This window comes from Macrotis lagotis, chromosome 1, assembly GCF_037893015.1.
Source record: "Macrotis lagotis isolate mMagLag1 chromosome 1, bilby.v1.9.chrom.fasta, whole genome shotgun sequence".
NCBI lineage: Eukaryota > Metazoa > Chordata > Mammalia > Peramelemorphia > Peramelidae > Macrotis > Macrotis lagotis.
This window is the reverse complement of record NC_133658.1, coordinates 49,784,069-49,808,019: the sequence shown is the minus strand read 5'-3', so window position 1 is coordinate 49,808,019 and position 23,951 is coordinate 49,784,069. Positions and strand designations below refer to the sequence as shown.

The 23,951-nt window shown below is 39.5% G+C and overlaps 1 protein-coding gene across 1 annotated transcript in view; it reads left to right on the top strand.

Moving 5' to 3' along the window:
* The window catches only part of TANGO6 (transport and golgi organization 6 homolog), a 226,473-nt gene that overhangs the window by 86,540 nt on the left and 115,982 nt on the right, over positions 1–23,951 (top strand). The window contains exon 15 of the mRNA XM_074200615.1: positions 3,447–3,587. Coding sequence (XP_074056716.1) covers positions 3,447–3,587 — 141 coding nt within the window. The remainder of the gene's footprint in view (positions 1–3,446; positions 3,588–23,951) is intronic.

Genomic DNA, 23,951 nt, shown 5'->3' with positions numbered 1-23,951 from the left:
GATTGCTTTAGCACAGAACTCCATTTTCTCCCCATCATCTCCCTAAGTCAGCCTTTATGATTTTGGCTAAAAAATAAATCAATGGGGGCGGCTAGGTGGCACAGTGGATAAGAGCACTGGCCTTGGAGTCAGGAGTACCTGAGTTCAAATCCAGCCTCAGACACTTAATGATTACCTAGCTGTGTGGCCTTGGGCAAGCCACTTAACCCCATTGCCTTGCAAAAAAACCCTAAATAAATAAATAAATAAATGCTTTTTTTTTTTTTGGTACATAGTATATCTGTGACTGTAAAAACTATCATTTGGTTCCCAGATATAGCTGCTATTTGTACAGTCTAACATTATTTGCCACTTTGTCTTTCTGATTCTTGTTTTTCCCCATTTCTTTTTCTGTATAAAAATGACTAAAAATAGAATCCTACAATCCCTGGGGTATCTGTGTACATGCTACATCATACTTGCCCCCACTCAGTTCCAATGCCATTTGCCATTCTGCAGCTTTGGGGGGACCTTTTCAAGATTTCTAATTATTTGTTAGAAAGATGTCTTAATTAAAATGTCTGAAACAGAAGGTGTTATCTTTTCCCCCTAAACCCTCCCTGCTCCCCCCACACACACACTTTTCCTATTCCTTTAGAGGATAGCACCATCTTCCCAGTCTCTCAGATTCACAGTTCCAGCAGTCATCCTGGGCTCACTATCTTTCACCCTCCATATCCAAGCTAGCTGTTGGATATGCCAACCAAGCCCTTCCGATTTCACCTTTGTAGCATCTCTCTAGTGTGTCCCCTTCTCTCCCCTGACACCAGCCCCACACTGGGGCAGGCCCTCATCACTTCCCTATCACTTGGACTGTTCATTACAATATGACTATGATAATAGCCCGCTGCTGATGCTGCCTGCCCCCAGTCACTCCCCACTTCAGTCTGTCTTCTATTTAGCCTCTCAAGAGATTCTCCCAAAACTCAGGTCCAAGCCTCCCATGGCTCCCAGTTACCTCCCGGGTCAAATACAGAATGCTCTGTTTGTCATTCAGAGGTCTTCCTAGTTGGGTCCCTGCTCCCCTTTCCAGTCTTCTTGCACCCTCTTCATCATGCATCTTTCCATCCATCCATGGCCTCCTGGCTGCTCTACCAACAAAGATTCCCCCTCTCAGCTCTGGGCATTTTCTCTATCAATCACCCCCTTACTGTCTCCCCCCCAAGTCCCAGCTAAAACCCCATCTTTTTTTAGAAATCTCTTAATTCTAGTGCCTCCCCTCTGTTTATGATTTCCTGCATGTAACATGTTTGTACATTCTACCCCAGTGGAGTGTGAGCTCCTTGAGGGCAGTTTGCATGGTGCCTCGCGTGGCAATGGGTGCTTGATAAATGAGACGGCTATAGCGTCAGTGTTTGTTGAGCACCTGCCACAAAGCCCTGGCATGTTGATTGTGCCAGATTTCATGGTTGTTGCTTGTTCTCAGGCATCCCTGGCCTAGGGTCTGAGGCCCAGTCCTGCACGATGACATCATCAGGGCACCTGCCAGGCTGACAAAAGAATGGAAGGTACCCACCATGCTAGCATCTCTCTGGAGGGACGGGAACAAGTCCCAGCTTTGGGGCTTTTCATACCCCAAAAGAGAGAGAAATTGACATATTCATCTAGGTGACTTTACTTTCTTTTTGCATAAACTTGAAAGTAGCTTTGGGTAGAGCATGGGTTACTTTAAAGAAGCTGATCCTGGAGGCCGTAGTAGCTCTCTAGGGGATCCATAGCAGGCATTGCCTCTTCTTGCCTAGGTACAGTAATTAGTGGAAAAGCATCTGTTGTGGCTTGGAAAATCAGAAGGAACTTTTCCCTCTTTATTTTTCAAGGAATTTTATAAATCAAAGAACATTTTCGAACAGCTTTTTCATTCTTTGGTATGTATTTTTAAAAATTTCTCACCCAAGATAAATTATAACCTATCATCTTGCTCCATATGAGTAGAGTAATAGTTTCTTCTGGAGATTCAATAATGACTACATATCCTTTTCCTTCCTCTCTGGTTTCAGAAGTCAACATTATGGTTTTCTAGCTACACATGTACACCCACATTCTTGTCTCTGTCAACCCTAACCATTCCACACCATCACCTTGAGACTATTTTGGGATTTTTTTGTGTTTGTTTTTGGGCAATTATTCTAAAAGGGAAATAAATGCCAAAATACTTTTTGTGTTAAAAAGTATTTTTTCCTGTGACTTTTTAAAACCTTTAATAATAAATTTCTCCCCCAAAGTCCTTCTTGTTCCCTCACTTTGGTACATAGAGGACACTGGGCTCTTGGAGACCATGCCAGTGGCTTGAGAGGTCTGGAAGATTCTGACATGTTGGAAAGTCTTTCAATATGATCCTGGCAACGATTTTTGTCTATTTTATCAAGATCAACATCATTATGCACAAGGAGACTCCTCACCAGCTGACTGGCCCCTTGACAATGCATTCTCTAGCTGTGGCAATCCATGGGAAAATGCACACTACTACATGGCCTTTCCTCCCTGGCCCTATTCCACCTCTTCAGGGAAGGTGGAAGAGGCCACTACAAACCATGTGGTTTTCGGACTTTGTGGACCAACTCTTCTTGGTCCTCTCCACGTTTGAGCTCTGTCCAAAGTCCCACACCTACCAGTAACTCACTTAATATCTGTGGGCCGGCTCAGAGGTGCAGACCCAAGGCCTCTTCTCCACCTTCTCCCACCAACCTGCCTCTGTCATGGCAGGAACAAAAGGAAAGAGATTATTACAGTTTATAGGAATTTACCTTGTTATGGATTTAGGATTCATTTCTGAATCAGATCCAGACAGACCACCAACTTATTAGAACATGATGAAAGTTAATGTACAGCTAATATGAAGAATTAAAAGGAGAAAAAAACCATGTAATTAAAAGAATGTCAACCCTACCTTTTAAACAAAAATAAAAAAGTAAGAGTGTGGAAGGCATAAAGAATAGCAACATTTTTTTAACCAATAGAAATAAATCATGATAATGAAGAAATGGACCCAGTGAGCCATAGAAGTGACAGTGGTCCATCTCATCCTGAGTGGGCTTCTCTGCCCCCAGGGAAGAAAGACACAGGTGGGAGGAGAGGAGCTTTGGGAAGGAGAGGTTGTATCTGTATGTTTTCAGGGGATTCTGAATTGTGGCCTACAAACCCCTGTGTACTGTAGAGGATTGTACAGGGTCTGCAGATCCATGGAGCCACCAGGCACAGTCTGGTCATGGCTTTTCTCATTTGTTAGACACTTTGAATTCGGCTGCTGGTGTATGACAGTTCATGACTTTTTTTTTTTAGTGAGCCCCATATTTGAAAAGAATGAGGCTGTATTTCTCTTTGTTCACATTGTCAAAGATTTTTATTAAATCTCCATTTACATGACTTTTTTAGTTGCAGAAATGAAGCATTTTTTTTCCCTACTCCAGGTGTTGCCCTGCTGGCAGATGCATATCCTGAGGAAATCCTTCCATCCCTACTGGCTCAGTATGGAAGTAACCCTGGAAAGTATCCTCCACAGACCAGAATGAAAGTTGGAGAAGTGCTGATGAGGATTGTTCGGGCTTTAGGTGAGTGTTGAGGATCTTTCAGTTTTGCAAAGAGTGATCTTGGTGTCCAAAGGCTATCTGCTTCCCTCCTCCATGGCGGGTGGACAGCAAGCCCCTCATCCAGTTCAAGTTTAATGGCAGCCCGTCTGACAGATTTCAAAGTCATCAGAGCTCCAGTGATGGAGGCAGACTCAGAAAGTGCTGTTTTCTTAAATTTGTGATGGTGTGTAGAACCCTTGAAAATTGGGTGGAGTTGGCTGGCTGGAATTCAGGTCCTGGGTTTGTCACCTACTAGGCTTGTGGCCTTGGGCATAACCAATTTGAATTTTAGTTCTAATGAGTAAAATGGAGTCACGCCTCTGGCTTCATGGGATGACTGTAAAGATTAGGTGAGGTCTTGCAGATGTGGGCAATGTAGACTGTGGGGTTGGGAGAGGGAGAGCTGATTGGAAGCCAGTTGGTTTAAGCCCTACCGCAGACCCACACTGCAGGACCCAGACCACTGACTCTTCCAGTACGTACCCCAGGCAGCTCTCTAAAATTGTAAGTTACAGAGAGGGTATCCCTAGATTGGCACAGGGGGCTTCCTTTTGTAGATGATCCCACATATACCTGAAATCACAGATCCAGTCCCTCTTCTGGACACTATAAAGCATTCTCTCTTGATTCTGGTACCTTGAAAATGGATTGTCATTTTTTTGGTGGAGTAAAAGATATCTTCCCAAAAAGGTGTTAGCTAAAGCGAATGAGTTGTGTACATAGTAAGCATGTACTAGATGTTAGAGGGATCATCAAGGGACAGCCTGTGTTCTCCACTGGTGTTCTCTTAATGTTAAAGGAAATTGAGAAGGGCCCTTTGGCACATTGAATGGAACCTCCATATTGCACTTGCAGATACAGATACAGAAAACTAGGCAAACGAGGCTGGATTGCAGTCCGCCTTGATGAAGGGAATGACAAATCCTGATGAAATCACAGACCCATCTGAGGTGTGGAATACCTTCAGAATGCTCCATAGGACTCAAAGGAGACATTGTGACCTTGTAGCCACTGTGGTGTTTGTAGAGGTGTCATGGAAGGGCAACCATGTGGGCTTGTGCTGGGTGAGTCTAGCTGTTCCTTCTGCTTTACATCACGGCAGCATCCTTCAGCACTGCCAGCTCCTCCATGGAAAACAGATCTCCTACAAGTTCACCGTGGGTGTGGTGGCAATGTAGTGTAGTAAGCAGGGTGCTGGAGTCAGAGTCCAAATCCTGTTGGAATGTTACTTCTGTCTTTCAGCTTTCAGGTCATCATCTTTAGAGTGGGGAGAACAGTACTGTGATAATGTTTTGATGTTTGTCCTTCATTCTCAAAGAGGACCACGACATCAGGGAGGTGATGCCATGACAATCAAGTGGATTGGATCTGAGTGAGGGAACTGCTGGGATAAGTCACCAATCTCACTTTCTCCTCAGAGTCATCTGGGTCCAGTGGCCGGATAGGAATCAGGATGCCTGGAGATAGACTTAGTTGGGAGGCATGGGATATGAGTGTGTGTTTCAAGTTCACCGCAGGTGGTTCATGGAGCCGGTGGAGATGTCTCTTCACAAAGTGAAGCCATGGCGTTTCTCACCACACTCTGACCTTTTTGTTATTTTTCTATCAAGTTCTCTTTAGACTTCAGTCATTCAAGGGGTTGGAATATTGTTGGTGGATATTGGGTGCTCTTTGCCAACATAAATTTCAGCCCTGCAATAGCTTAGAATATGGTTTGTAGGAGTTGCTGTGGCCAAAGTGTTTCTCATACTGTGAATAAGTCTAGGGATGAGCCCCTCCTGACTTAGGCAGAATATTGATTCATAAGAAGCTTTTCCCCATTAGTGCTGTGCCCTCCCCCTTCCTAACTTCCCCACGACTGCCAAGGGCACCACATCTTCCCAGAAGTGGCATCCTCAAATTCTCACTATCTCATGACACCCCTCCCATATCCAATTTAGTGCCAAGTGCTATTAATTCTATCTTCACAAAATCTTTGGAAAACATCCCCTCTCCTCCTCTGATGCTGCCACCACCCTGGTCCAGAACCTCATCACCTCACATCTGGACTGTTGCACCAGCTGCTGGGAGGGTCTTCCTGCTTCAGGTCTCTCCCAGTCCATTTCTAACCCATTCAGTCACCAAAGTGATTTTCCTAAGCAAAGTCCTGAACAGGTCACTGCCTCACTCTTACACTCCCTGTCACCTCTAGTAGCAAATACAAAATTCTCTTTGAATTCGAAGCCCTTCACATCCCAACCCCATCCTACCTTTATAGTTTCCTTGCACTTTCTTCCCTCTGATATGCTCACAGTCCCGTGATGCTGCCTCCTTGCAGTTCTTCCATCTCAGACTGGCATTTTCCCTGGCTGTTCGGCTAGCCTAGAATCCTCTCCCTCCTTACCTCTGCCTTGCAACTTTCCTGGCTTCCTTCAAGGCCTCTACAAGAAGCCTTGCCCAGTCCCCCTCAGTGCAGACATCTTTCTATGGAGGAGCTCCACTTTGTCCTTTCTAGATCTTGTTTGTACTTGGCTTGTTTTCTTGTCGTTTCCTCTCCATTGTGTGGGGTTTCTTGAGAACAAGGACCGGTTTTTGCCTAGTGCATGGCGGGTGTTTGATCAATGATTCTTGGCTCATCAACCAGACATGATCTTCAAGAACCTGGTCACCCTCACCTCAACCAAGCCATTGGAAGATGACTATAGAGGTGGGCTCCCTAATGGAATTAAGCTGGGGCATTATTGTGAGTCCTTATCTCCCATCTTATCTCTCATAGGGGCCCCATTGTGCACTGCCACACTGTGAAGCTTTCTGGAGCTTCCCCAGGCATGGCCCATGAAAGAAATGCACCAGAGGCATTCTGCTGGGTGAAGTGTGGAGTACTGGCCCTGCAGGCATCACTGTTTCCCTTGCATCAGACAAAGCCTTCGTTCAGCAGCAAACGTTTTAGCTGAAAGATTGACCCGTCTTTCTCTTCCTTCTATGACAGGTCCAGATGTTGGCCTTTCAGTTGTTTCAGAGCAGCAGACTTAGCATTTTTCCTCTTGGGTGTGGCTTTATCTGCCTTTTACTGTAGTTTGATCATGTATCCACTAGCATAATGCCGACGACTAAATTAGAAGCAATGATCTCAACACCAATTTTAATAATTGACCTGTGAGCTGTAGTAAAACTTGTGAATTTTACTGCTTACCCAGGAGAAAACTTGAGAAACATAAATTCACCAGATGACCATATTTCAGTCATTCCCCTCTCTATCACTGGACCTCTTCCTTCACCTGCCAGCATCTTTTAGATCATGTTTAAGGTCCCATTTTCCAGCTGAGCCCCCTGCCTGAGGACCACAATTCTTGGACTCAGAGAGCAATTCAACTAGACATTGCAATTCTGGGAGCAGTTACCACTGACTGGAGGGAAAGAAAAAAAGATGGATTTCTGGGCTCCGGCCTCTTAGGCCCAGAAATAGCCTGAAGGGAATCTGTGAAGGAAGTGAAAAATAAACCTTCCACTCTTTGAGGAAAGAGCTAAATAAATAAAGAGCTTTGTTTTCCTTATTACTAAATTTGAGTCTTCCACACACCACTTGGGCAGTCACAAGGTGCCAATATCGGGGTTGTTTAATAGGAAGTGTGAATCTTGGGCTCTGAATATAACAATGTCATCCACACTATCCAAGCCAGGCAAGGTGTTGCCAGTACAATGAAAAATCTCTTCCATTTCTCCTGTGGCCTTAATTAGCCTTCTGCTGGAATGGTTCATAACTAGCCATTTTAGAAGATGCATACTAACTTGTCCCCATTAAGTTGTTGGGGTGATTCTAAGGAAGGCCTTAAAACAGGTAGTGTAATTAGCAACATTTCCAAAATAGACTTCTGGCATCTCAAAGCAGATTCCACCAATTCTCAAAGTATTAATCTTTCTGGGCTCATTCTTCCAAATATCAAACGATAAACACAGCCTGGCTTATGCCAAATTTTCTAATTCATATTGCCAACTCCAGGTGCATGGATGGGGTAGTTTGTTTAAATCCTTTAAGTGAAATGAAAGCCTTTTTTCCTGCAGTGATAACCAGTCTTAGGGCATATTCCCAGCTCAGTGGTGCAGGGGAAATCCCTGTAATCCCCTCAGTGTGATTTTTCAGTATCATCCTTACTTGCATGTCCATATTACTCTTTTCTTCACACTGAGAGAAGAGGGGATAGTGAACAGCTGGTTGGGAGTCAGTGACAGTATACAGCTATCCATCTCCTAATCCATGGGTTACTATCATTAGACAAACTGGCAAGTCATAAATTCTTTGGTCTCTCTCCAAAACAGTGGAGACCCATTTAAAATTTTGTTATGATAATGTTGACTGGTATTAGTCATGACTCTCTGTAGCCTAACCCTGTTCTATTAGGATTTTACTGTATGTAATAAGATTTCCAGGGAGAAAATTTGAACTAAATTTATAATTATAATGGGAAGCAGTTTTATAGCCCATTTAGATTATATTTATGCTTCAAATTAATTCATCCGTGATTTTTTTTATATAGAGACTATTATGCTGTGTATATGGTTTATGCTTGCTTAAGGACATGTTTAGCTAAAAATCAATCCCAGTATAGTATCGAATTACCAATTACTCTAAATCTTTTTCCATCTGTTCCTCTTAATGTAGTCTGAGGCATATGTGGATCAGTAACAGCTGTTATGAAGCTTCATGGTTTTGGTGTTTTGTTTTGTTTTGTTTTGTTTTGTTTTGTTTTAGTTTTTGCAAGGCAATGGGGTCAAGTGGCTTGCCCAAGGCCACACGGCTAAGTGTCTGAGGCCAGATTTGAATTCAGGTACTCCTGACTCCAAGGCCAGCGCTCTATCCACTGCGCCACCTAGCCACCCCTGTTTTGTTTTTTAAAAAGGAAAAGAAAATCTTACCACTAAACCCAGATTTCCAAAATAGAAACTTTTAAAATTTATTTTCTTTAAAAATGCTTATTGCTATCTTTTGTTTCTTTTGTCACCCACATATTGCAATATAATCACATCCTCTTTTCCCTTCCAGAAAATCATCTCATCTAAAAAAGAATTTTTACAAAAGGGAAAAGAAATAGTTCAGAAAAAGTAATTAACACATCAAAAATTGTAATCAGGTATTATATGTAATATACCGTATATTTCTTACAAAGGTTTTTTTTTTTCTCCTGGTCAGGTGAGTAGATGGGAAGGAGAATAACTGCTTGTCAATTTAAAGCATTTTGAAAGACAAGATACCTTCTTATCTCTTTCTTTGGGGCCAAGCTTAGGTATAATTTCACAGTGTTTAAGGTTATTATATTTTTAAAAGAAAAACTTTATTTATTTTGAGTTTTACAATTTTTCCCCCATTCTTGCTTCCCTCCTTCCACCCCCCCACAGAAGGCATTCTGTTGGTGTTTACATTGGTTCCATGTTATACATTGATCTCATTTGAATGTGATGACAGAGAAATCATATCCTTAAGGAAGAAAAATAAAGTATGAGATAGTAAAATTACATAATAATATAATGCCTTTTTTTTTTTCTAATTTGATGGTAATTGTCTTTGGTCTTTGTTCAAAGTCCATAATTCTTTCTCTGGATACAGATGGCACTCTCCATTGCAGAAAGCCCAAAATTGTCCCTGATTGTTGCACTGATGGAATGAGCAAGTCCATCAAGGTGGATCATCGCCCCCATGTTTCTGTTAGGGTGTACAGTGTTTTTCTGGTTCTGCTCATCTCCCTCAGCATCAGTTCATGCAAATCCCTCCAGGCTTCCCTGGATTCCCATCCCTCCTGGTTTCTAATAGAACAATAGTGTTCCATGACATACATATACCACAGTTTGCTAAGCTATTCCCCAATTGAAGGACATTTACTTAATTTCCAATTTTTTTTGCCACTACAAACAGGGCTGCTATAAATATTTTTGTATAAGTGATATTTTTACAGGGTTGTTATTTTTTTAAATTTGAAATGTTTTAAATTGACAAGCAGTTATTCTCATCTCCTTAACTGACTGGGAGAAAAAAAGGGACAAAAACAAAATCTTTGTAACAAATTTGCAAAGTTAAGCAGAACAAATTCTCTCATTGGTTATGTTCACAAATGTGGTCATTTTGATAAAAAAAAATTTTCAGTTTTTGAAAGTTGATTTTTTTCTTCACCATCTTTTTCCTTATATAAATTGTTCTTGTAGGGTTCTGCTCATTTTACTCATTATCAATTCATACTACCCAATTCATACTTCTTCCCATCTACTCCCCTGAATAAGAGGGGAAAAAAAACCCAAAACCTTTGTAAAAGATATGTGGATATTACATGAAATACCTGATTTTTTTGTTGTGTTAATTAATTTTTGTGATCTGTTTCTTTTCCCTTTTTAAAGTCTATTTCAGCAGTCATCTCTTTTCTCATTTTTTTCTTTTATTAAAGATTTTGAGTTTTACAATTTTTCCCCAATCTTACTTCCCCCCCCCACAGAAAGCAATCTTTACTTTGTTTTCATGTTGTACATTGATCCAAATTGAATGTGATGAGAGAGAAATCATATCCCCAAGGGAAGAAACATCAAGTATAAGAGATAATAGCAAGATCAGACAACAAGATATCAGTTTTTTTTCCTGAATTAAAGGTAATAGTCCTTGGTCTTTGTTCAAACTCCACAGTTCTTTCTCTGGATATAGATGGTATTCTCCATTGCAGAGAGCCCCAAATTGTCCCTGATTGTGGCACTAATGGAATTGAGTGAGTCCATCAAGGTTGATCATCGCCCCCATGTTGCTGTTAGGGTGTACAGTGTTTTTCTGGTTCTGCTCATCTCACTCAGCATCAGTTCATGCAAATCCCTCCAAGCTTCCCTGAATTCCCATCCCTCCTGGTTTCTAATAGAACAACAGTGTTCCATGACATACATATTCCACAGTTTGCTAAGCCATTCCCCAATTGAAGGATATTTACTTGATTTCTAATTCTTTGCCACTACAAACAGGGCTGCTATTAATATTTTTGTACAAGTGATGTTTTTACCTTTTTTCATCATCTCTTCAGGGTATAGACCCAGTAGTGGATCAAAGGGTGTGCACATTTTTGTTGCCCTTTGGGCATAGTTCTAAATTTCTCTCCAGAAATGTTGGAGGAGTTCACAGTTCCACCAATAATTTATTAGTGTCCCAGATTTCTCACAACCCTTCCAACAATGATCATTATCCTTTCTGGTCATATTATCCAGGCTGAGAGGTGTGAGGTGCTACCTCAGAGAAGCTTTAATTTGCATTTCTCTAATAAGTAATGATTTAGAGCAATTTTTTATATGACTATGGATTTCTTTGATCTCCTCATCTGTAAATTGCCTTTGCATATCTTTTAACCATTTGTCAATTGGGGATTGGCTTTTTTTTTTTAAATTTGACTCAGTTTTCTGTATGTTTTAGAAATGAGTCCTTTGTCAGAAACATTAGTTGTGAAGATTGTTTCCCAGTTTACTACATTTCTTTTGATCTTGGTTACAGTGGTTTTGTCTGTGCAAAAGCTTTTTAATTTAATGTCATCAAAATCATCTAATTTGTTTTTAGTGATATTCTCCATCTCTTCCTTGTTAATAAACTGCTTCCCTTTCCATAGATCTGACAGGTACACTAGTACTTGATCTTTCTTTTGTCATTCTTACAAAATAATGAAAGTCCATTACATTCATATGCCACAGTTAATTCAGCCTTTCCACAGTTCCCCATATGATGGACCCCTCCTTAGAACCTAGGTCTTTATTTTTCTTTTACTTTTTCCCTTACCTACATAATAGAATTCTAAAAACTCAGAAATCAATGACTCCTTGAAGCTACAAGAAATATAATTAGAAAAATAAAAAATTTAGAAAATCAGAGAAAGTATAAGATTTTTGATATCAAAAACAACTAATCTGGAAAATAGGTCAAGAAGAGAGAATTTTTTTTAAAGAAAGTATTCATGATGTATAGGGATGAGACTTCTGAGTATTTTGCTGTTGACCTCTGACACATCTTGCTTCTGAACCGTATTTTCCAAATGAGTTTTCTTTGTCCTCTCTTACGTCCACTTTCTCACTGAAGCAACCAGGTATCAAGATATTAGTTAACTTAGGACTTTCTTAGGTTGTTCATAGAATTTCAGTCTGTCCTGCATCATAGATTTTGGGTTTTCAAAGTAGATTTACACCGCTGTCTGTTTGCTTATGCTCATTAGGAACCTTTGCTAGATGAAAGACCAAGTGTTCCTTGAAAACGTGTCTTGTCGTTTGAGATGCCCAATGAAACCAACTCTTCCAAATATTACTGTTTGTTCCTCCTAAGATAACTTAGAACTCATCTTTCAGGTGACTACAACTTCTTTATATGTCCTAGTTCCTTTTATAATATATCAGTATTGATAAAGATCAGTTGTTCTGGGAATGTATAGTCTCATCTGCTCCTTTGGAAGAAGACCCTCCATGTGATTACCAAAATTCCAACCAAACTTCTTTAAGTAAAAGTCCTGAAAAATGTAGCTGGGTGGCACCAGGCCTGGAAAGAGGAAGACTCATCTTTCTGAGTTCAGATCTGGTCTCAGACCTTTACTAGCTCTATGATTGGACAATTCCCTCATGCTGTTTGCCTCAGTTTCCCTATCTGTAAAAAGAGCTGAAGAAGGAAATGGTAAACTACCCAAGGATTTCTGCAAAAAAAAAAAACACAAAAAAACTCCAGATGGGGTCATGAAGAACTGAACACAACTGAAAAACAACTCAGCACCTGTGAAATAGACAAAAATAAAATATAATTCTACCTGCAATTTCTTAGAGAAGTTTTAACTAATGTAGAGTCCAGCAATCATGTCAGCCAGCACACATTTAGTTTCCAGACAAGACAAGAGACATGGCCACCAAGGACAAGACTAATTTGAAAAGATCAAAAAAAGGAGCTATAGCAGATTTCATAAGGAGGACACCTCACAGTGTAGGAAAAAGCAACAGAAGAAAATCAGCCTCAATTTTGTAGATGAAACTAGGAGAATAGTTTCTAAAAGTAAAATCAAATGTTTCCTAGTGTTTCTAATGGAATCTGTTTCCCTGAACACATCTGTGTTGTGAATGCCCATGTACTATATGAGAATAAATTCAATCAACAAACATTTATTAAGGGGCACAGTGACTGCATGAGGCATGCCAAAAGCAAACTAGTACCTGCCCCCAAGAAGCCAAGTCTTCAAGGAAGAAGAGACAAGATGCATGTACATAGATAATCACAAAACAGACACCAAGTATCCTTGGGAAAAGCACCAGTACTGGGACCAGGAAAGGCTTCCTGCTGTTTGTTCCATAGACTGCACATATAGAAAGGAATGACATGTAACATGTCTAGCAGGTAGATTGGAGCCAGTTGGTGAAGAGTATTAAATGCCAAGGAAAGTGATACTTGATCCTAGGGGTGACAGGGTAAGTCTCATTTAAGAAAATGTGCAGCAATTTCAGTGATCCTAAATTGTTACAAAAGTCCCCATTTTTAATGCCACTATTCACCAGAAATGGTTTTTTAAAATATATTTTCTTTTTTTTGAAAGATTTTATTTATTTTGAGTTTTACAATTTTTCCCCTAATCTTGCTTCCCTCCCCCCCCCTCCCCCCACAGAAGGCAGTCTGTTAGTCTTTACATTGTTTTCATGGTATACATTGATCTAAGTTGAATGTGAGGAGAGAGAAATCATATCCTTAAGGAAGAAAAAATAAAGTATAAGAGATAGCAAAATTACACAATAAGATAATGGGTTTTTTTTTTAATTAAAGGTAATAGACTTTGGTCTTTGTTCAAAATCCATAATTCTTTCTCAGGATACAGATGGTATCTCCATTGCAGATATCCCAAAATTGTGCCTCATTGTTGCACTGATGAAATGAGCAAGTCCATTAAGGTTGATCATCACCTCCATGTTGCTATTAGAAAGTACAGTGTTTTTCCAGGCTTCCCTGAATTCCCATCCCTCCTTGTTTCTGATAGAACAATAGTTTTCCATGACATACATCTACCACAGTTTGTTAAGCCATTCCCCAATTGAAAGATATTCACTTAATTTCCAGTTTTTAGCCACACAGGGCTGCTATGAATATTTCTTTTACAAATGATGTTTTTACCCTTTTTCATCATCTCTTCAGGGTACAGACCCAGTAGTGGTATTGCTGGGTCAAAGGGTATGCTCATTTTTGTTGCCCTTTGGGCATAATTCCAAATTGCTCTCCAGAAAGGTTGGATGAATTCACAGCTCCACTCACAATGTATTAGTTTCCCAGATTTCCCATATCCCTTCCAACATTGATCATTGTCCTTTCTGGTCATATTGGCCAGTCTGAGAGGTGTGAGGTGGTACCTCAGAGAAGCTTTAATTTGCATTTCTCTAATAAGTAATATTTAGAGCAATTTTTCATATGACTATGGATTTCTTTGATCTCATCTGTAAATTGCCTTTGCATATCCTTTGACCATTTGTCAATTGGGGAATGGCTTGGTTTTTTTTGAAAATTTGACTCCGTTTTGTATATATTCTGGAAATGCACAGACAAAACCACCACAGATCAAAAGAAATGTAGTAAATTGGGAAACAGTTTTTACAACTAGCATTTCTGACAAAGGACTCATTTCTAAAACATGCAGAGAACTGAGTCAAATTTTCAAAGATGCTTTTAAGTCTTGAAAAACAAGGACCTTGGAAGAATTCAAAGTGCAGATGATTCAGTGGACCCTGGAAAGGTTCATAGTGGGATGGCGGACCACCTCCGATGTAAGTTTCTACTGGCTTCCAGCTGCCTCTTGAATCAGCCATTCAACTGACTTTAACTTTTAAAGTCCTTCACAACTCCCATTTCCAGTCTTTTTGGACATGATGCCTCTATTCTATGACCAGTAAAACTGACTTCTCTCCTTCAACTCTCATTTCCCATCTCTATACTTTTCCACTGGATGTACCCCTTGCCCGTGGCCCCTTCCTCTCATAAAATTACTTTCTTCCAGCAGTGGAGCTCAAATACCACCTTCTAGCCAGAGCTTTCCTTCTCAAACTACCTTGAATTTAGTTACTTTGTACTTAATCTTGTTTTTATTCTGTAAATATTTATATCTGTCTTTATTGGCTTCTTCATGAGAAGATAAGCTCTTTGCAAATAAGAATTATTTATTGTATTTGTATTCCCAGATCCTTGCACAGGGCCTGGCACAGAATAGGCGATTAGTAAATGCTTTTTGACTTGACTTGTTATTTGAATAAAGATTATAAGATCAAAGATTTAGAAATGGAATTGGCCTTAGGGATCATCTGGTCTCCCTCCATCATTTTACAGATTAAGAAACTGATGCCCAAAAGCAATTTGCCCAAGATCACAATGTGATCTAGTGTGAGAATCCACTTTCTAGCTTTGAATCTTCAAGCACATCATTCTGACAGAAAGTATCAATAAAGAATCACATTTCAGGCTTCCTGCCTTGCTCCTGCTCCATCTCTTGGCCTCTTCCTCTGCCTCTGTCCCTCTCCCTTCTTCCACTCCTGCCCCCTCCTTTTCTTTTCTTCCTCTCAGTCTCTCTCAGACACTCCCTCTCATCTCCCCCTTTCCTTTCTTCTTCTCTCTCCTTTTTCCTTCCTCTCCCATATACATTCTCTCTTGTCTATCTCTGTCTTCATTTTCTGTCTATCTCTCTTTCTCTCTCTTGCAGTTTGAATTAAGCGCTTCCAACCAAGTCTTATCTAGTAGCTATTTCTTCTAGGTCATTCATTTTAATTGATTAGTGTTAATGAAGCTTAGGCTGTAATTTATTCACCAGGCTAGGTAAGTGTCACAGAGAAAAACTGATTAAATGGTCAAGGAGGCTCTATTTGTAACCCTGACCAGCCTTCTCAGAACTTCTTACAATTATAACTCCATTAGTAAAGTGTCTTAAGGATCAGATTTGAACTCAGATCTTCCTGTCTCGAGGTCTGGTGCTCCATCTACTGCTCACATAGTTGTAATAGGTTTCAGTTTTCTTTCCTTCTCTCTTTATGGGGGAGGGCAAGGAAGAGGAAGCCAATTTGGAATTGAAAGTAAAATTTTAAAAAATAGCCCAGTAGCATCATCTTGATAAAGAATGGAATATTTTTATTACTTTTTGAGTCATAGATTAAAGCTCATTTTAAACAGGTTCAGACAAGCTGTAGGTTACTTTTGAGCAGAGCTTACAAAGGTGAGCCTGGAGAGATAAATCCTGTTCATGGCTTTTCTTTCTAAAGGAGGAAAAAAAGTACACATGGAGCTCTGTACCTAGCATGTATGTCATAGATTTTTGCAGAATTGGAAATTATATTTTAAATCTAGAGACAGGGGGACCTGACATTTTTCTTGTGAGGTCTGCCACTAGGACTTTTAAGACAGTGATCAAGAAATAACTTATGTTCAAATGACAGTAGGACAGAGTCAGGGACAAGGTCACAGCTAGCACAGGGACCCAACCCTGTCCCAGTCATCACACATTGCCAAGTGCATCCCTGGCCCAGCCAGCCCACCAGCTTTCTCTGACACCCCCCCATCCTGAGCCCCCTTCAGGCCAGGCCAGCATAATGGCCCAGTTGCTTATGAAGTGCCTCATCCCAACAGAGCTAGGGAATCAGAATGGAATGGGGCCAGGAAAGATGGCAGACTCACAGTAGAACAGGTGGCTTCTTCTCCATAAGAAAATATTATATATTTGCAAAATTTGGGTAATAAGTATTTGCTTATTTCTGTATGTCAACTCGCTAATTCTCCTCAGGTTACATAAACATAGAGGTTATTGGCTATAATTTATATTTTTTTTTTGAGGCAATCAGGGTAAAGTGACTTGCCCAAGGTTACATAGCTAACAAGTAAGTGTCTGAGTCAGATTTGAACTCAGCAGAGTTAGCAACTTAGCTGCTGGACCATCTACCTGAACCTACTGGCTAAACTATTGATTAACAGACATCAAACAATAAAATAGCTAATCTGATGCCAAATTTTGTCATTTCTTCCTTCACTGTAGCTCTTTTATTGTTCCCTTCTTTCCACTGCCCTAGCCACAGCCTTAGGTGAGGCCCTCCTCTCCTGAAGAGTCCCTACCTGGTCTGTTGCAGCAGCTTCTCCTGCCCCCCCCCCCCCAGCTCCACTGCAGCCTCCTCTAACACGCTCTGACCATGCCACTCCTCTCTGCTCTCCGGGCTCGAGCCTTCCCCAAGACTTCCAGGATCCAGGAGACCCACCTCCAGCATTTGGGGCCAGACACTGTTGTCCAGCTCTGGGGTTTCCTCACCTCGATCTCTTAGTTTCTCTGACTTCATGATTTGGCTCAGATCCATGCTTCTGCAGGAGGCCTCCCTTCTCCCGGTTCTCCCAGCTGCTAATGCCTTTTATCTACTTAGAAGAGATTTTTTTTATGTGCCTAGTGATTTATCTTCTTTATGAAGTGCCCGCCCTGAGTCGAAGGGTGGGCAGAGCCTGGAGCAGCCCGTTGCTGGATTTGGATTTATAGGTAGATCAGCAAGGCCTCAGTTCTTTGCCTCAAGGATTTCCTTCCCAAAGGGAAATGATAATGTATGAAAAGGAACTGGAAAATGGAATGGGGTAGGTGGCAGCTTGGGGTCCAATGGTCTGGGAAGTGTTGGGAAGGTCTGGGCCCTAAAGAGAGCCAGTAGCAACTGACCCATCAGGAGTTAGGTACCTGGGGGCAGAGGTCAGGCTAACATCTGGGAGAAGATGGATGTGAGGATACTGTTTAAAATTTCTTAAGAATTATCCTCATAGTTTCTCAAAATATGAAGGTTAAATCCATTCTTTTAGTAAATAAATTCCCTTAGTCCTTTTTCTGTCCTTTCTTCAGTTATCACAATTAACTGTCTCCAGAATGACATTTAAACTGTCTTCTCTTCATAGACTCCTCATAGGATTGCTGTCGAGTTTCTGAGAGAGCAGCTATTGAAGCTGGAATTACTGAATTTTAAGAATGATAGGGTAAAATGGAATAATATAAATATCTTGTTATAGAAGGAAGGTAATTTTTTTATCTTATTCAACAAATTGAATCACTGAAGACAAGATAAATGTGCCTGACTACTTAAAAATTAAAAATTCCTGTAAAATTTCACAAAAAAAAATTTTTTAAAGAAAAAAGAACAGATTGGGGAAAACATTCATAATAAATGTGCCAGGAAGAATAATATTTTTAACCTAATTTTTTTATTTTGAAAAATAAAAAAATGTACACAGCAAAACATAAGCAAACATTCATAATATAAAAAATAAATTTCCATTTCCTGTATAATAAATATTACACATTATGTTCAAAATTGACCATCTTTCCTTTGCTTTCTTCTGGTCTCTTCTATTTATTTTATTTGTTTCCCCCCACCCCCAGGACACCTCTAATTAAGCATGAATCTATTAATCTATGTATATAGAGACATATAAAATAGACAGTTATACGTATATATCCCCCCATAGAGACATACACACACAGATAGGTTTACACAACCTTGCATGCATATATCTAGAAGTATAGTAAATATTCATATATATATATATATCAGGATATATACATATGTGTGTGTGTATAAATATGGTTTGTGTGCAGTTCTCATTTTTATAACATTTCTTGAAAGCTACAACCCTTTCTCATTCTACTCCTACTCACTACTTACTTTCTTGTTCCTTAGTCAGTTGTCCTTCAAAGACTCCTTTCCTTAAATACCCTTTTATCCCCCTTCCCCATTGCTTTACACCCTCTTATCTTAATCCCTTACCTTATAACTCATTACCCTCCTTTTAGTTCTTTCTGAATTTAGGCTTTTATAATCTTTTATGTATATATGTATATATATATATATATATATATATATATACATATATATATAAAATTCCCTCTTTAACCCATTCCTGATGAAAGTTTCCAGAACCACCAGCTATAAGAATAATATCTTAAATATAACTAATGAGCTGTTAAAAATTCCCAAAGTAAGTTCTAGTCCAAATAAGTGAACAGTCAACAAATATAAAAGGAAAAGAGTCAGTCAAAGAGGAGGGGTGAAGTGTGCCTCAAAGTCATGGATGCATTTGGCATGGATTTATAGGTAGATCAGCAGTACCTCACTCACTCTAAGGCACACTGTAGTTTCTACCTTTGTGGAGATCAAGCGCCTTAATTGGGAAATCACTTTTCTGTCTTATCTTCAAGAAGAATATTGGGCTATAATTATGTCTATGGCTTCCTTATCAGACTTATTTTCCCCGGCTGTTGTGGGTGGAAAGAAGCCCTGCCCTGATCTGAGTGGTTAACTGTTAGCTTGATATCATCATTTAACTTTTCTACCACCAAATACTTATTACACACACACACACACACACACACACACACACACACACACACACACACAAATTAGATACAAGCAAACATATTTATCAAAGCAGGCAATGAAATAGAAATTAGGGAAGTCATAGAGATTAATTTAGGCAGTAAGATTCACTAGAATAAAAGGGCTTTGAGGCTCAGAAGTGAAATGAAATCTCAGCTCAGCCAAGAAGAGGTTGATCTCACCCAAGAAGCCCACTCTTAGAAGTCCCATGTTGGGGTTCTGGCCCCCCGACCCATGGCCTGTGGCTCCACAGAGGTCTTCCATTTACCAGCCTCCCTGAAGGCTGAGTTCCTTTCCACATAATGTCATAAGGTCACCCTGCAAGGGAGCCTCTAGACACTCCTCAGCAGCATTAGAGCTACAAAAGAAACATATCTTGTTTTTTTAAAATCCCTTCAGTCGGTGGTGAAACTCTCTACCAAAAAAGATGCAGATCAGACAACTCATACCCATAAAGGGGCCAAAAACATAGATAGAACAGAATTCCGTGTTTGTGGCTCTTTAAGAAATGGGTATGCTAATTTATTCATGGTAAAATTTAAAACTTTTATTATATTTGTTAAGGCATAATTTGTTATAACTCTCCCACTTGATATCTTTGATGTGAGCAAGCTCAGTTTGGCATTTATCAGGGCAGCCCTCTGCTATCCTTGGCCCAGCCCAAATAGGAAAAGTGATTAGGGCCTTTCAGAAGCCAACTGAACTTTTTGCTTACTTGGAAAAGATGTATTAGCAGTGCAGATGTCCAGAGTTATCTGATTAAATTGGGAACTCATTAGAAATCATTGAGGTATTCTATCTTTGATGAGACAAAAAATAGCTGAGAACTAATTTCTCCTTTGGTTGAGCCTTTGGGTTTGTTGTGCTTATCTCTAGCTAAAACCATTTTCCTAAACTCCAGGCCCACAGCTTCACTATGATAGCCACCTCCCTCATCATCTAAAGCCAGAATGGAACTGCTAAGGTTCTACACTCTCTCTTCCTTTTTCTGTCTTCTCTCTCTCTAGCAAGAGGGTGAACAAGCTATGGCAACTAAGAATGGTTGACCACTAACTGATTTTTAAAAACAAGAATAACCTTTACATTTTAAAATAAATTTAATAAAATAAATTACATTTATTTTAAAATGTGAAGATTATTCTTAGGTCATGGTCCAAAGCAGGTGATGGACAGGACTTGACCTGCCAGGGCTACTCTCCCCAACCAACATTCTAGGGTCCAGCCACCACAGCTCAGCTTCTTATTCTCCTTAGGTTTCAGGTTTAACTATGAAGGATGTAGCTCATAAGCCCACCCTGGTACTTTTTATGTCTGTTAGTCATCCTGATTTTTATTTTTTATTTTTTTTTGATAAAAGGAATAATTATTTGTTCCAAATCTATAGATCATCTAATTTAGTTTCCTTACTTTACACAACTGGGGTCTAGAAAGGGGAAATGATTTCCCAGGACCATAACAATAAAGAATCATGATTTGTACCCAAGCCTCTTAGGGCCCATTCATTCCTTCCCCCTTTTCTAAAGGGCATCTTAAAGCTCAAAGGTTGTGAAAGGTCTCCAGACCCTTTTAATAGGGAAACACATAGACCATGAATAATCAAACTGACCTGCAAAAACTACTGAAAAGTCACTTCTTTATATCAGTCTGACTTTTAAAAAGGGATAGTTATTGAGGAAGTATAAAAAAACAATTGGCACAAAATATCCCCTCAAAAGTCTGGGACTCATGGAAAGATCCTGGGGAAAGTGGGCTCAATCTTCTTCTAAGTTTCTTTGTTTGTGGGACTGGGGAGTATGAGTAAATTAACTTCCATCAACTTCACTCCCCTCATCCATAAAATGGGAGTGATACATTATCTGCCTCCCTTGTGTGCATATTCGATTGCATGAGAGAGAGGTTTTATATATATAAAGTGCTGGGTGAGATACTTGGTGAGGCAGCCAGGCTGTGGCAGGCCTGGGATCAGGTCCAAAGCTGGCCTTGGACATTTATGACCTGTCCCAGGTTCTTCAATTGTTAAAAGAGGATAAGAAGATCAGCCCCTTGGGGGGGGGGGGGGTGAAGCTCAAATGAGAAGTCCTCTAAGAGCCAAGCCCATGGTAGGCTCTATAGAAAATGTTTATATTGCCCTTCCCCCCCCCCCCCCCGTAACCAGAAAATGCCATTAAAATATCACCTAAATTAAAGATTGTTTTTGATGATGCTAGCATTCTGCCATTTACTGCTTTTGGAAATCTTGGTATCAGTCTTGATTCACCCCCTTCCCCAAAATCTATTTCATTCTTTCTCCCAACTTTAGCTCATTTTAAGAAAAAAAAAACATTGTTCATTTTGTTTAAGTTTTTATCCCAACCTGTGACTTTAATTTCAATTATAGAAACTCCCTCTATCTAAACATTTAAGCAAAGAATAGCTTTAGGGTAGGGGATGGGGAGTCCTTCATCAACATTTGAATCCAGATCTTACCCAGTCTAAGCCTGGTTTGTGAACTAGTTACTCCATTCTGCCTCTCTTTATCCTTGAATTAAAACCAGGCTTTTAAAAAACAGAATGATCTTCGACTTTCCTGAAAGATGCTGGCCAGGCAAGCAGAGGTTATGGCAAGAATATCATTAGGCTTTGGTATGGGAAAATTGTCCCTTTTTTCAGTCTGTTTTTTATACTAAAAAGACACAACCAGTATTGAAGAGTAACTATTACGTAAGCATTCACTGCCTGCTTCTCAATGAAAAGACTTTGGAAATTACTTTTTCCTGTTTCATAACCATCCATGTGTTGATTTTTTTTTAAGCCAAAGCCTTTTTTTTCCTTTTAAAGGCAGAAATCTTACCTTTTATAATTGGATTCCTTTAAATAGATCTAAGATATTCTCACTCTTTTTCTGCACTCACCAGCTGCAGGAATCATCAGCTCTTCCTTGCAAGATGGAACTGGCAAAGGGCCCTTTCTTTAAAGATAATAACATAATTACACTTTAATGTGTCAACGTTTTTTATTCTGTTGTCTTTTAAGCAGCCTTCATCCCCAACCCTAGTGCCTCTTTCTCCCTGCCCCCCATTCAGAGATAAATTAAAAATTAAAACATTTGGAAGCAGGTTGGGAGAATCATGTGATCGATCTCTCTCTCTCTCTCTCTCTCTCTCTCTCTCTCTCTCTCTCTCTCGACTCTGTGTGTGTGTGTGTCTCTGTCTCAAGTGATTTTCTATATTATGTACTATTATAATCAAAGTACTTATATGTTTTGGAAGACTTATGTGACTTACACTTTCTCAGTAGGAATACAACAGGAGTTCTTACTGCTTGGATTGTTTCCATATTATTTAAACTTGAACTAAATTCTTTTTTTAACTTCTTAAGTCATAGATTTAATAACTTGTGTTTGTCAATATTAAGGCTATATTTCTTTGTCTGCTAAACTCTAGGGCCTGCTTTAACTAGTTGTAACGTTTATATAGCAAATTAAATTAATTGAGTGGAATGGCTTTAACACTTTAATCATTACAAAATTGAAAAGAATAGCTCCCTCATTTAAATGATCTTGTTTCTTTTCTTTAATCTTTATAAATAACTTTTCTATAAACCTGGAACATCTCCATCCTTGTGATCATTGCTTCTAGGCCTTATACTGTTAGCTCCACCATCCTAGAAAATTATACTTTTTTCTGGCTAAGTCTGATACCTTATTAGTAGCATTCTTGGGGTGAATCCATCCTAATGGAAATTGAGGACACTGAAGGATTTCTCATATAACTTGATGGAATTAGTGGGGGAAAAATGCAGTTCAGCAACTACATCAGCTACATTTAACAGTATTTGTAATATCCTATATCCATACCCTAATTGTTCTTCTATAAAAGAGAAGGAATTATATTTTCCTCTACCCTTCTCCAGGGGCCAGGCTTGACCATTATAATTTATAGCATTCAGTTTGGGGTTTTTGTTCATTCTCTTTACTTTGTTGTGTCCCATAAGCTTCATTAGCAGATGTTTAGGAATATCAGTTTGTTAGATAATTTTGTTTCCATGTAAAAATCTTTGTGCTGCCAACTTAAGTTTAACTAGAATAAAAAGGAAAGCAGTTGAGGAAAATTCTTCATCAACTATCTCTGATAAATGTCTGATACCTTTTTTTAAAAAAAAATTATTTATTTAAGGTAATGGAGTTAAGTGACTTGCCCAAGGTCAGGAAGCTAAGTAATTATTAAGCGTCTGAGGTCGGATTTGAACTCAGGTCCCTCTAACTCCAGAGCTGGTGCTCTATCCACTGCACCACCTAATTGCCCCTAAATGTCTGATATCTTAAATTTATAGGAAACCAACTCAAATATATAAGAAGAGCCATTCCCCAATATTTAGTCCAATATGAAAAAGGAGTTTCTAAAGGAATATTATTCTAAAGGATGAATTGAAAATTAGGTGGCGTAGTGGATAAAGCACCGGCCCTGGAGTCAGGAGTATCTGGGTTCAAATCCGGCCTCAGACGCTTCATAATTACCTAGCTGTGTGGCCTTGGGCAAGCCACTTAACCCCATTTGCCTTGCAAAAACATAAAACAATTTTTTAAAAAAATAAGTTACTCCTAATAAAAAAAAAAGAAGTAATGAAGGCCACATAAATAGAGATAATGGGATGGATGTAAAAGACAGTGTTGAAGAATAATCCACAAGCTTGGCAAATGATTGAATATAGGAAGCGATGAGTAAGTGGTAGGGGATTCATAGATGACTGAAAGGTTACAAATCTGGGTGAATGGAAGGATGGTGATACTCTCAACAAAGAGGGAAATTTGAGAGTTGGAACATTTGTGGGGGATGGGAAGCCATTAGTGAAATTAATCTTTGATGTATTAGAGTTGAGATGCTAGTTGGATATTTAAGTGGAGGTGTCCAACAGGCAATTGGCTATGCAGGAATGGAAGTCGAAGATAAGGACTAGCTATATAAACTTGGTAATCATCTCTGTGGTGTTCATAGAAGT